General features: G+C 43.4%; 1 protein-coding gene across 2 annotated transcripts in view; it reads left to right on the forward strand.

The window, feature by feature from the left end:
- The window catches only part of ECE1 (endothelin converting enzyme 1), a 43,633-nt gene that overhangs the window by 3,458 nt on the left and 26,610 nt on the right, over positions 1-13,565 (forward strand). The window contains exon 2 of one of the 2 annotated variants that reach the window (XM_075605877.1): positions 10,215-10,301. In XM_075605877.1, the coding sequence (XP_075461992.1) occupies positions 10,215-10,301 (87 nt within the window). Of the gene's footprint in view, positions 1-10,157; positions 10,302-13,565 lie in introns of those variants that run through there. The other variant, XM_075605876.1, reaches the window with a different exon arrangement.

The following is a 13,565-nucleotide window of genomic DNA, read 5'->3' on the forward strand; positions in this document are numbered from 1 at the left end:
TAATTTTCTTTAAAAAAAAAAAAAAAAAAAAAAAAAAAAAAGCTTTAAAATCTCACCCCCTTTCCGCACCTTTGGCCTGTTTGATGCATTCCTTTTTTCTTTTTAGAACATGAGCTCCGAACTAGGGCAGAAAGTGTGTGTTGTAAACACTGGTATTCTGCGCTTCACCGTTAAGGCTTCTCTCCTAAACTTGGAAAAATATATAGAAATGTAAGCCTTTAAATTGAGAAGCCACTGTTTTAAAATAGGTGTCTGGGCAGAGGTCTTTCATTTATTTCAACTCTAAGATGTTGCCAACTGGAATTCAGTATCTAAAATCATTGCCTCTGCAGCATGTAATGGATGTGCAATAACGTGGGAACATGTTGTGTCTGACATTTAACTGCATAATCCAAGGTACGCTTATAAGCATTCTACATGTGTGCTCGACTGTACCCCTATGTTATCAGAATGTACAAGACCTATACCTGTTTTTTGTTTGTTTACCATTGAATGCTGCAATGTTTGGGACTGAATTGTAGGGCATTTTGTAGCAATTGGCTTTGACCATAAAACAATATATATTTCCTACAGTTAGGGGCAGATGCTTGGTATGACCTCAGACTCTCCCCCAGCTTTCAGATGTTTGAAAACTCCCCCCTTTTTTTTTTTTTCAAGGAAGCCAACTCGCTTTATCTCTAACATCCAACTCCCATCCCCCTCCAGCCCCATTGGGACTAGCTGTGTGGCTGGACCAAGTAACATTCTCGCTCATTCCTTCTAGATTGTAAACTCTCCCAGGCAGGGCCCTCATTACCTCTTTTGTATCTGTTTGCAAATCTTTGTCCTCCCTGGTATGTAGCAGTTTGTCTTTTGTAATATACATAACTCTGTACCCCCATTGTACTGCGCTGCAGAATATGTTGGTGCTTCACAGATAAGCGATTTAGTGTTGGGATGAAGAAATGGTGGTTTCTAAGGCTCCTTCTATACTGCGTGCGACAGTTATAGATGGCTTAGGTTAGTCAGCCCTTCTATACAATGGCCGCACGGACACAGCAGGGGCGTGGGGAAGACCAGAAAATAAAGATTTCGCGCTACTACTGCCGATGAAATTTATGTGTGTTTGTATAGATATGTGTGTGTGTCAATGAGTGCACAAATAAAAAAATTATATATTCGACACTTTTTTTTTTTAATCTTAAGCCATTATCGCACGCACGTGAAAACTGTTGCAAAGTATCAGGGAAGAATTAATAGCATACGGACAAAACCAATGAAGATGAATCTGAAATTATAAAAAAGAAGCAACATATGGTGACGTATGCTTGTATTCTTCAGAATGCGCAAAAGGCTACTTACAAAGTAGCAGATAAAACAGGCATGTAGGATATCAAGATCCTCTCCTCACTGCTGATCTGTATGGCGGCTACTTGGTTCTGGCTCCACCTGGAACGCAGAGACTCCGCACAGGCTCAGATGTGTCTACAGCTGCCTCCAGTGTTGTCCTGGCTATCCCTCCAGTCTCGCGGGTTTGCGAGTATGACGTCAGCGCGTTGTATCTGTTGAAGGGAGGAATCGGCATACACTGTCCAGCTAATACTAGACCAATATTGCCAGATAGAGCTAAGAACTCAGAGAGTCAGGGAGACCTTAAGGAAATGCTATTCCAGGTCTCCCTGACTCTGTGTGTGTCTCTCTGTGTGTGTGTCTCTCTGTGTGTGTGTGTGTCTCTCTGTGTGTGTGTGTGTCTCTCTGTGTGTGTGTGTGTGTGTCTCTCTGTGTGTGTGTGTGTCTCTCTGTGTGTGTCTGTCTCTCTGTGTGTGTCTGTCTCTCTGTGTGTGTCTGTCTCTCTGTGTGTGTGTCTCTCTGTCTGCAGCACTGAGACACTATACCAACAAAAAGCATGCGGCGCGCGCACATCCGCACCCAGTATATAGAACAGGCCTAACATGTATTTTTGAACAGCATGGGTGGTGCTAGGCTGTAACCCATTCAGGCAAGCATTCTGTTCCAGGCCTCTCTGTTGCTGGAAGGGTTCCATTCCTTGACTGCTGTTATCACACCTCCCTCAACCTTGTAGCCAGAGGTCAGATCTGAGAGTTCCAAAATCATTCTAATTAGGATGAAGTCACTGCAGTGCTAACCCCTTTTAAGTGGCTTTCTTCCCCCTTCCCACTGTTCTGGCAGTGTTAATTAGGCCCTGAAGGCACAAATTCCTGGCTTACCTGACTCCACAGGATCTGATCTTGTAGTAAATAATTTGCAAGCACAGATGGCAATTAAGAGGTGAAGTTAGGATCTGGAATAACACTATAAACTTGTATATCTGTATGTGCTTTGCGTGGCATAATGCACACACAAGATGTTTACTTGAAAGGGCTCCTGACAGTTTTGGGGGGGTGTGGTTTTTTTTTTTAATAGCAGCTGAGCTACAAGAAAATATCTTTTAGAAGAGGCACTAATTTTAAATTATGGTCTGACCCTCAGAAGACTGGTGCTTTACCACTAGCCTAAATGTACGCAGAATATTATTTCAGTCTTCTCAGCAACTGTGCCACTATTTCTGTAACCATACCAGACTAAAAGGATAGTTTACATAAAGAGATTTATTCTGCCACTCCTTCAAGGAGCCTTTTCTGTAATGACGTTACACAGCAGTAATCTGATTTAGTGGTTTCAAATGCAATTATACAGACTGTGTGTATTGGGCAGCATCACTTATTTCATAAGAGCACCAGACCAGCAAGGACTTAATAGGTATAAATGTGCTCGGGCTGTAGGTGCAGAGCAGGAGATGAACACGGTGCTGTCTAGCACTGTTTGACCCCTTCCCCCCCCCCCTCCCACAAACAAATAATACATTTGCTATTGAAAAATTGGGTTCTGGGCTTCTCTTCTGCTTCCAGACACTCGTGGTGTTTTGTGTTTTTTTTTTTATCATAGATATATATATATCATGTTTAATTTCTGGTGGTAAAACAGTTTCTCAAATGCTTCATTTGCGATTGGCGTGTTTGTACCAGGTGCACATGCCACAAAAGTAGATTTTAGGGGCACTATACACATCTACCTTTTTTCAGTGGGGGGGAGGAGGCATTAATTATGCAGCTCCCGTGCCAAACCGAGCAATGCATCTTTAATGCAAGTTACTGGTTCTTGCAGCCTATTCTGTTAATCTGTCTTCTCCTGCGGAGGAGTAATTCAGGCCCGTTCAATTGAGTAGAGCTTCCATTTTTTTGGAGCGAGATGAAGACCGCTTCACAGTGCACTGTATAGACCCATAACAGATACCTATTCTGTCAGCCAGTTGCTGTAGCTGTATTAGCGCCTGCAAATCTGCATGTAGGAGAAGTAAACTTTTTATTTTATTGTGAGTGTATCTCTATATGAAACACAGAAACAAAAAAAACACTAAGACAGCACTCAGACATGTCTTATAAATAATACAATGAAAGAAGTGATTTAAATAATCAAAATAAAGTTATTTTAATGAAACACATCAAACACAACAAAACACATTAAAATAACATACATGAAAACAAACTGGAAAAAACCTCCTAAAGCCAACAAAATACAACAACGGACCATAAGATAATTTGAAAAAAAATGCAAGACATAAAGGAAAACAACGTGGGGATGTGAACCTCAATAGGACAACTCTGGGGACAAAGTTCCCAGAGTGACCTCTGACTGGCCGGTCATCCACAAACCGGTAAATACCACACCCTCCTACATTTCCCTATACCAATGAAAATGCTGGTAAAGTGAGCCCTGAAAGGACAAAGAGCGACATGTCTAGATAGTGGTAACCCTACATGTATAATCCAAGGAACAAACTGACTGCATATAATATAGCCGTCTCACAGACGTTATAAGAAGTGGCCCCCAATGATCTTAAAGTTGCAGACATTCCCACTGCCCAATGTCAACTGTTATGGCTGAGCCGTGACTGCTTCAATTGATGCAGAGAGCAATTGCTCTGTGTAAAAGTGTGTTCACATCTGATAGTCCAGTGACAGAAGCGCCACGCTAGCCAAGCAAGAGCAAAAATACTTCGCTCATAAATAGTCCAAATACTTCTGATGAGAAGCAAAGTTCCTTCTGGGGGTGATGAAATGTTTCCAGCATGTCGAGCAGTCTTTTAACAATAAAAGTCCATAATATGGCAAGAGGAAGCGTCCGTTTGTACCACTTGCGCGTTTCGCCCTGCTGGGCTTCTTCCCCGAGTGGGTCCGTTATTGTATTTTATTGGCTTTAGGAGGTTTTTTTTTTTTTTCAGTCTGTTTTCGTGTATGTTATTTTAGTATTTTTTATTGTTTGATGTTTCATTAAAAATTACTTTTTATTTTGATTATTTAAATCACATCTTTTGTTGTATTATTTATAAGGTTTGTGTGGTGTGTGTGTGTGTGTGTGTGTGTGTGTCTCTCTATCTCTATCTATTAGTGTTGGCCTTGTACACAATGATTTTAAAAAGTAAAATTACAATGCAGGAGCAGCAATGCAATACGTGCATCAGACATAAAAGTTTGTGGTCGCCCATGAATCACTGCCGTATGTGTGCTAACCAAGGATTCAGATTCGTAGAATTTCCTGGAGGGGGGATAGAAATTATACAGTACTGAATTGTGTATTTTCTTTGGTGGGTGAAGGTAAAACATTTTTCACAGATTTCAGGATCTGCCACAAATGAAAGAAGCCTGGAAGTGGTTGAATCGTAGGCTGTCAAATGTGCAGATGTTACACTTGGCAGCGTGTTGGCGCAGGTGGCGTAGATAATAATGTTTATATCTTCCATAGTAATATTTAACTTGTGCTGCGTAGATGAACCTGCTGGTTTTGCGTTTTGTTGACGATTGTAGAAGATTGCTGCTCTTGTGAAATGATATATTGCCTCGCGTAAAATGTATCATGATTTTTTTTTTTTTTTTTTTTTATATGAGCAATAGCTACACTCTGACTGTCCCTCACTGTCAATAACACCACAATTTCATCAGTGCCTGAAGCCTGCTGTCTAGGGGTCATCTGACTCTGATCTCTCCTTTATGCCATTCCTCACATTCAATCCCTCACCAAGTCTTGCCGTCTCCACCTTTAAATATTGAGAGAATATGCCCTATTTTGACTCGTGATGAAACTAAAATCCTAAGTCGCACGCTCCTCCTGTCTCGCCTGGGCTACTGCAACCTCCTAGTTGGCATTTCCCCTTTTGGATTGGGGTTGGGGTAGGCAGACAGTGCTGCTGCCAGACTCGTATAACTCACTTCTACATTCTGACAACGATCTCTGCCTTCTCGCCTCCTCTTACACACACACACACACACACACACACCTTCTCCTGTGCTGGCCACTCTCTGGAATATACTACCATGTACCATCAAACTCTTCCTCCAGTTATCAGACCCTTCTAAAAATAAAATTAAAAAATAAAAACTCACCTTTTCGGGAAGGTTTTTTTTTTTTAAATCTGGCATACCTGTAACATCCAACTCCCCCCTGTTGTGTGGCTGGACCACTCTCCATGTTATGTAACACTCCTTAACATCCCCACCCTGAAACCTTAATGGGTCCAGCGGTGCAGCTGGACCATACTCCATCCTGAGGCATACTCTATCCCACAATGAGCAGCCACTTCACCTTTTTTTGTTTTTTTTTGTTTCAACATTGTCCCTCATTCCCTCTACATTGTAAACTCATGAGCAGGGCCCTCATTATCTTGTGTGCCTGTTTTGTCCTTATTTGTAACTCCTGTTTTATATAATCATCAACTCCCTGTACCGTGCTCTGGCATATGTTGGCGCTTTACAAATTGACGATAATGAGACTTTTACGTTGTAGATGAATACAAAGTAATTAATTTTTGCTACTTTCCCCTGCTAAATTGGACGGATTAGACCTTTTAATAAGATTATGGTTTAATTCCCCTGTAAATCTGGTGTAGTCTGTTTATTGCTAATTGTTGCCCTTGTCCCCGGAAAGCATGTTTTATGAAGCACCTGCTTTGTTTTCCTGGCAGTGGGAACATTTCCCAGCTCTGTGCTGTTACTTGGTTACTGAGATGTTGCAAAGTTCAGGGCTGCTGTAACACACTGCTGTGCTGCTAATTACAGGGCAGGGGGTTTATTGCCATTACACACTCGCTGGATTTCAAGGTGTGCTTTCTGTTTTCAGGGAATTGCAGCACATTTTAGGGGCTTTTACTAGTGTGGCGTATTAAGAAAATAACTAGTTTTATGAAACTAAATACACTAGAACAGAACCGGTTGGCCATTTTTGCTCCTGCACGAGCATGCAACAGCAGAATCTCTACTAAGAGCGCACACATTTGTTTAACCCGCTGCTACATTGTTGTGACACTCTGCTTTTTTACTTTGAGGCTCTAATATTAGACCGTATGATCTTTCTGAGCGCTTTTTTGACCTAATATTTTCTACCGCTGAGAGCCTTCTGGGCACTGTATATACAATATTTGCATCTGTAGGGGACAATTGGAGGCGTAATTTGGTTATACCAAGATCAAAAATCAATCAGAGCTTGGATCTTCCTCCTGCCCCTATTTATTATACCAGTACAATGAACCCCTCTGGCAGTTCATACCTTGAACTCAATAGGTATAAAGTTCATGGGAAACTGGGGCTCTAAAAAGTAATCCAGCAGAGTGAGGACAGACCAACAAAGTCTCCACTCCATGTATGTATCTGATTCTGTCCAATAAGACTGGTATGCAAAGTGGGGGGCGCAAGATTTGGGGGGGGGGAGGGGGCACTTGCAGAGGTCCCGCACTCCTCCCAGAGGAATTAAAATGAAATGCCCGGGGATCGCGTGAGGCCTCTGCAACAAACTAGCCGGGGTTCAGAAGCGTTGGTGTGACGCGGCGTCAAATGTCGCCGAGCAAGATGAGGGGGAGCAGGCAGGGGGCGCAGCACAAAGCTTGCGCTGCCCTGCAATAAGGTATAGTATATCACAAATATAGGAGGTTTATCAGTCTGTGGGGATCCAATAACAATTGGCAGTGGTTGACAAATCACCAAAAAATCTACTCGCCACACAAAAAAATCTACTCACCACCTAGTACCAAACGTGTGCTGCTTGGGCCAATATTTACTCGCCCGGGGGTTAAATCCACTCGCCCGGGGCGAGCAAATGTATAGGTTTGTCGAACACTGACAATTGGTATTTGATAAGATGGTGTCTACCTGGCCTTACTCTGACTCAGAGCTAGCAACATCCAGGAATATGAAAGGACTCTCAATTGCTATGTAAAGAATGAATCCTTGTCCTCCAAATCAGAGGAACAGGCTCCTCCGGTGTGCTGTCTGCGATTTATTACTGCTTCAGCACAAAAATGAAAAAACTGCGACGCGCCGCCACAGCAAATAACAAAGAGGGCAACTCCAAAAATAAAACCAGTTTATTTGGCCAATAACAGGAAGACCAACCTGTTAAGCGCAAACTGCGCTTTATCAAGGTCCCTGAGGGACCTCCCACCGCTCCCCCTGAGGAACCTCCCACCGCTCCCCCTGAGGAACCTCCCACCGCTCCCCCTGAGGGACCTCCCACCGCTCCCCCTGAGGGACCTCCCACCGCTCCACCTGAGGGACCTTGTTAAAGCTAACACCTTGTCTGCTTCACTCCAAAAGTTGAGAGGTTATCACACTGTGATTATTCCACCACCTGTGAAACCCTGTTAGCATTTTACTCTGAAGCTCACCTGGAGTTTAAATACTGTATGTACTCGGACTTCACCACTGGAACTACATTTAGTCGGCCATTTCTGAAAGCCATATATATATATATATATATATATATAACATAATGAGATACCGCTCACCACCATTGAAGATAATGTACACATGGAAATTCAATTACAGCTGGTGCAAGGGGATAGTAATGACAGACAAAACATATAAGGGAAACAGAGAGATATATTCCCAGAAAGATCCCCATCTTTCTGGGAATATCTCTGTTTCCCTTATATGCATTTCTGAAAGACATCAGACGAGGGCAAATTGTTGTTTCCTAATGATTACAACAAAGAATCAACAGATTAAGCTTTCCAGCTAGAAGGTCTTTCTGGTCCTTCCTTACCATATATTCTTTGTTATACTGGAAACCGAGTGGTCAGTATTCACTGATTTCATCTTTACCTAAGATATTAGCTGGTGACTGATATACTTGAGTCACCGCACCTATTTGCACTGGATCCAGAGCACATCTATAAGGCTGCGGTCCCAGTGCGTTCTGTAGCACGCGCACCCGGGTGGGGGGGGCGGGCGCAGCGCGTGCGCTTAATCGCGGTCCTGGGAGAGAGGTCGAGTTTGTGGTGGGGGTTTTGCGGGGGCGTGGCCATGACCTCACACGGTTGGTTCGCCCTCATTGGCTGAACCGCCGGCGGGGACGTAGCCACGCCTCCGTCGCAAGTTCCACATACATGCGCGCCGACGCATGTACTTGACCCGGATAGATTGGGGGCGGTGCTTGTGCGCACAGCTGTAGAACGCACGGGGACCGCAGCCTCAGACTCTTACTAGGATCACAGCTGCATCACAGTTGTTTTAATACCCAATATTTTATCTTTGACAAATATTATTTTTAAATTATACCACCATAACTTAGCAGATGAGTGCCAGCACTAGGTCTCTTTCTCTCATTTTATCCCAGTTTATGAAACGGCAACAAGATTCACTAGCAGTGAAAGGGTTAACGCAAGTAACTTTTTCATTTCCTTTAACGGGTATTTGCTTTAACTAGCCATGATAAAGTAATGATGAACATTTCTGAGCACCGTGGGTACATTCAGATGTGTCCCAACCTGAGGTTCCCAAATCTGCCCTACCTACCCACCCCTCAATCGCACCGCATACAGGGCTTCCACTGCAGCCAGGGCTTCTGGGTAATGACATGCAAATGAGCACTCGCAAGGCTTCACTTTTTTGCTTCTTATCCACTTTAACGTGAATTATTGTATACCCTTGCCTGCGGTTTCACACCACTTTTTTTTTTTAAAGCACCGCATGGGTCAAAGTGCATGCCCGGCTAACTGACCGCTGTTATTTGGGTCTCACCTGTGTGGGGATGGCTGATGGCCTAGCTTTGTGACGCTGGTTGTGATTACATACCATTTTCACAATTACGGAGCGTGTACAAAGTGACAAACTTTCAGAGTACAGTAATGATGAAAAAAGCATTTAATCCACAACTGTACCTACCATAAATGGTATTAAAACAATTCCAGAGCCCAATTTTTCTTGCGTAGTTAAGAACGTGTGCACATGCTATTTTAACCCTTACACTGGTCAATGTGATATTGCTACAACGTTACAACTCCCCACACTTACCAACTTTAAAGTTTCACTTTTATAAGCTATAAAATGTTGGTTCAAATGAAAGGTTTTTACCATAAAATTATTCTAAGACTTTATGCAAGGATGCATGTCCCCTCTACCTGGCCCCTTCCCAGACCGCACAGATGTCATTAATAGACAACGCTGGGTGTGATCTCTCCTTCCTCCAGTGTATGACTGGCTGCCGAAGTGACTCTCCGTTCCCTCCCCTTACCCTAAATAATGGGAGGAAGGGTGGAGTTATCCACGAAGATGGAAATGAAAACAAGAGGGTGTAGAGAGCAGGGACAGAGATGACAGCTTTACTGACACTGCTGCGCTTTTAAAATCCTACTCTGGAATGTGGGCTAGAAACTCTGCTTTTGGGCATCTGCCATTTCCTGGCTTCCTAGTCCACACATTGTCAATGTGTCCGTTCCCAGCTTGTCAGCTCTTCTCTCTTCCCCTTCCTCCCTCCCCCTCCCCCCCCCCCCCCCCCCCCCCAAGGGTGCAAAGTGTGCTGGAGAGGAGTTACATAAGTGAGCGGTGTTTCTGGGTGGTCCCCCTTGGCTCTCCAGTTTCATTGTGTATATGTTTTAATTAGATTTTGTTTCCTTTAGGCCCTTCTAGTCTTTGCTGTTCTGAATTGAATGCTGTCCAGTAGGAAACGGGGTATTAGAACATTTGGCCTGCCCTTCCCACTGCTTGTGAAACCGCGAGTCCTTGGGAGGAATGGCTCCCTGGGAGTCTTGGAGATGAATCTGGTGTGGGTTTTAGAATTGAAGCACAGGGATCAGACTCCCGCGCTTTTTTTTGGAAGTCGGAGTTCCCCCTTGTACTGTAGATGCTTCCCCTACGGTCGTCCCAATGGAAACTCTAAGAGAATGTGTTGTACATTTCACCTTTCAGATGTCTACCTACAAGAGGGCTACGCTTGATGAAGAAGACCTAGTAGACTCAATCAGCGAAGGAGAGGTTTACCCTAATGGCATTCAGGTAAGAATGACTTAAAATATTGTACTTTTTTTTTTGTAAAATTGAACTGCCTCTTTATTTATGTGTATGTATCTAAACATCTGCAATTAACCCTTTCTGCCCCTTAAAGAGCTTATGAAAATGATAGCATGGGGAAATATGAATATTTCATGTCTGTACCAGGTACACCCCTTCACTGCCACAGTCCTTTGTAGTTTTCCTTGGTTGTAAGGAGCTTTAAGAGCCTTAAAGGACTTGCATTATATACGGATGCATCTTTTGATCAGAGATCCTTTGTCAATTTTGCCCAGTACTGTGCAGCGTGAATTGAGGGCTGGGCGTAAAGGTGTACTTAACGGGGGGGCAATATTAATTACAACCGCTGCTTCACATTTTTAAATTGATCTGTCAATTCAGCAATTGAATACAGCATATTTGTAGAACAAATTGCGAGTGGGACCCAGTTGTGTGGTTTCCCTCTCTCACTCCTCCCCCCCCCCCATTAAGCGTTATAATCTCACAAAGTACAATTTAAACGGTAATGACAAAGGAAAATACTGCTGCAATACATAGCAGACGAGCAGCAGGTGTTTAAGGTAAAAGTTGGGAAATGGGGAAACCCTGAAAAATAAAATAAAAGTTGAACTTCTAATCGCACTGTACTAACTGTGCTCTGGAGCAGTACATCCTTGACGACTACTGGGTCGAGTCCCTCATTTGTACAGATTTGTGCAGGAATGCATTGCAGGGTAAGGGTGACCTCTGGCATCAGGTTATTGTGTAGACTTCACAACACGTTCTAGCATTGAGCAAAACCTGCCCTTCCCAAAGACTATGCCAGTGAAACCAGAGATCTGACGTCATTTAGGCTAGGACTGCTGCTTCTTTAGGAAATAGCCGGGTATATATATGTACAGTGTTTGTTTTGGGGGCTGGTTATGAGCTGGGGAATTTTTGCTGTTTTTATCAGGGCTGAGATATGAAATAGTTCTCAATGGTGGCTGTTCTTTGAAAGCCCTGAAGTTCTACAGCTTTCCATGCATCTCAGGAGTAGAACATTCTGGAATGTTTTAACATGAAAGCAAGTGGAAAAGCGGAGGTTCTTTGTAGACTGGGTGAATGGGTCGGCACCTCCTAAAAGGTTTACAGTTGAGTCCACCTTTTTATGGGTTCATCTAGAACACCACAACAGCACGAGAATGTCGGCTGTATGTAAGTAAAGTACATATCAGCAAGATGTAGGTCAGCACACACTTGATTGGCTTTCCTTCGCTCAAGGCACAAATTACATTACATCTACAATTTAGATCTGGAGATGGATAGTTTAGAACAGAGTTTCCCAACTCCAGTCCTCAAGGACCACTAACCATGCAGGTTTCAAGGCTATCCTCTCATTAGCACAGGTGGCACAATCATTTTGACTGTTCCACCTTGTGCTCAATGAGGGGTATACTTTAAACCTGCATAGTTAGTGGTTCTTGAGCACTGGAGTTTGGAACCTCTGGTTTAGAAGATTGTGCCTGATTTGGGGTTTAGAATACAAACTGAGCTAACAAATCTGCATCTATTGAAAGAGAAGTAACACTGGATTGGTTCAATCAAATGACCTAGAGTTTAAGGCTAACTCTTCCACTGCCAGGGGACCTGAATGTGATGGAGGAAAATGTCGGCATCTGCTCCAAAACCTAAGGAAAAGAAGTCTGAGCTCATTAATTATTGGATATCCTAAAATAACAATTTTAATTGTACAGGCCTCTTTTATCTTTAGTGGGAAATGGGATTTTTTTGCTTTTTTTATTTAAAGTCCTGATTTAAAAAGTAAGCAGTACAAAAATGAATGGTGTTTTTTAATGCACAATCTTCTGGTTTTGGTTTAAGCCCCAGTAATTTACTCAGGTTGGCCAAGACTTGCTAAGCTTTTGCATGCCCCAAGTCCTGTTCAGTGGCAGTTAACAAGTGCTACCGCTTAGTACTGATTTACTAGGTCTGGGCCTCTGAATGTGGGCTGTGACTCTGGTATGAAAAATTAGACTGTAAGCTCTTCGGACTAGAATTAATTAGGTCTGTTTTCTGCTCTCTGCTACTTTTTCAAGTAGAGATCTAATAGAATAAAGATTTAGGACAAAAAAAGTAGACCGATGTTAACACATACGAGGGGTATGGAGCGCAAAGGTGGGTGGGAACTACAGCTGAAGCAGGAACCATGGATACAGGTCAGTCTTTCACTACATTAGAACATGAGTGCGTAATGCGGAGGAGTGTTTGTGTATATAAAAGGGGATGGTTTGCATTCCTAATGTGTCAGACAAGGAAACAAACAGGTAATCTGAGCCAGACTCATTCCTTTGTGTGATGGGTATGAAGTAGCACTGTGAGGTATGAATCCCTCCTGCTGCAGCTAAATGCAGCTGTGTGGAGGATCTCTCCACGGTAATGCTTTAACCCTTCACTGGCGGGTGCATACAATGCATTATACAGCAGTGAGCGGCCTAGGAGCACGGCCCCAACTCACAAACCCATATTGTGCTTGTAATTCCTGACTAAAGTTTTGAGGTCTGAAGACCTTTGCCGTGTGTGTGTGTGTGTGTGTGTGTGTGTGTGTGCACGTATACACACCTTTTTGAAAAGTAATATAAGCATACTTCACACAGCCCCAATAGTTTGGAGGTAGACACCGCATATCAGAGGTAAGTGATCAAAAAAGTATATTGTACAAAACAACACGTCCTTGATCTTGCTGGTCTTTCTCCCAACTACTGGGTCTGGATGAAGTACTGTATGCTTTTATATATCCCGGGATGTGTGACGTACCAGGAAATACTCGTGTATAGTTTTGAAAAGCACAACAGGTTTGATATCAATAGAATTTTACCACGGGATCCTTTTCGTCTACTCCTATTCTGGATGTAGATAAACTGAGCTGTTTAATCAACATTGAAGTGAGCGATTTTTGTCTAGCTGTAACGAGTGCTCACCACAAACAAGGTGTGGCCGAGGTGGGGATGGTTATTTAACACCACCCACAGCCGCGTGGGCGCATCTGGAGTGTAGATTGGTCAGGTAGCCGGGTCGGGGTTGGAGCGAAGGATAGTCAAGATACTTGACGAGGTCTGGGTTGGAGAGGTGCGGAACGTTGCAGGTACTTAGCCGTGGCCAGGATTGGAGGGATGAGGATAATCATGTCACGTTGTCGGGGTTGGAGAGGTACGGGTAGTCGTTGGTAGCCAGGGTCAGGAGTTTAGAAGAGTCCAAGAGATAGCCGGGGTCAGGAACAGAGTTGCTAGG

This window comes from Ascaphus truei, chromosome 6, assembly GCF_040206685.1.
Source record: "Ascaphus truei isolate aAscTru1 chromosome 6, aAscTru1.hap1, whole genome shotgun sequence".
Classification (NCBI taxonomy): Eukaryota; Metazoa; Chordata; class Amphibia; order Anura; family Ascaphidae; genus Ascaphus; species Ascaphus truei.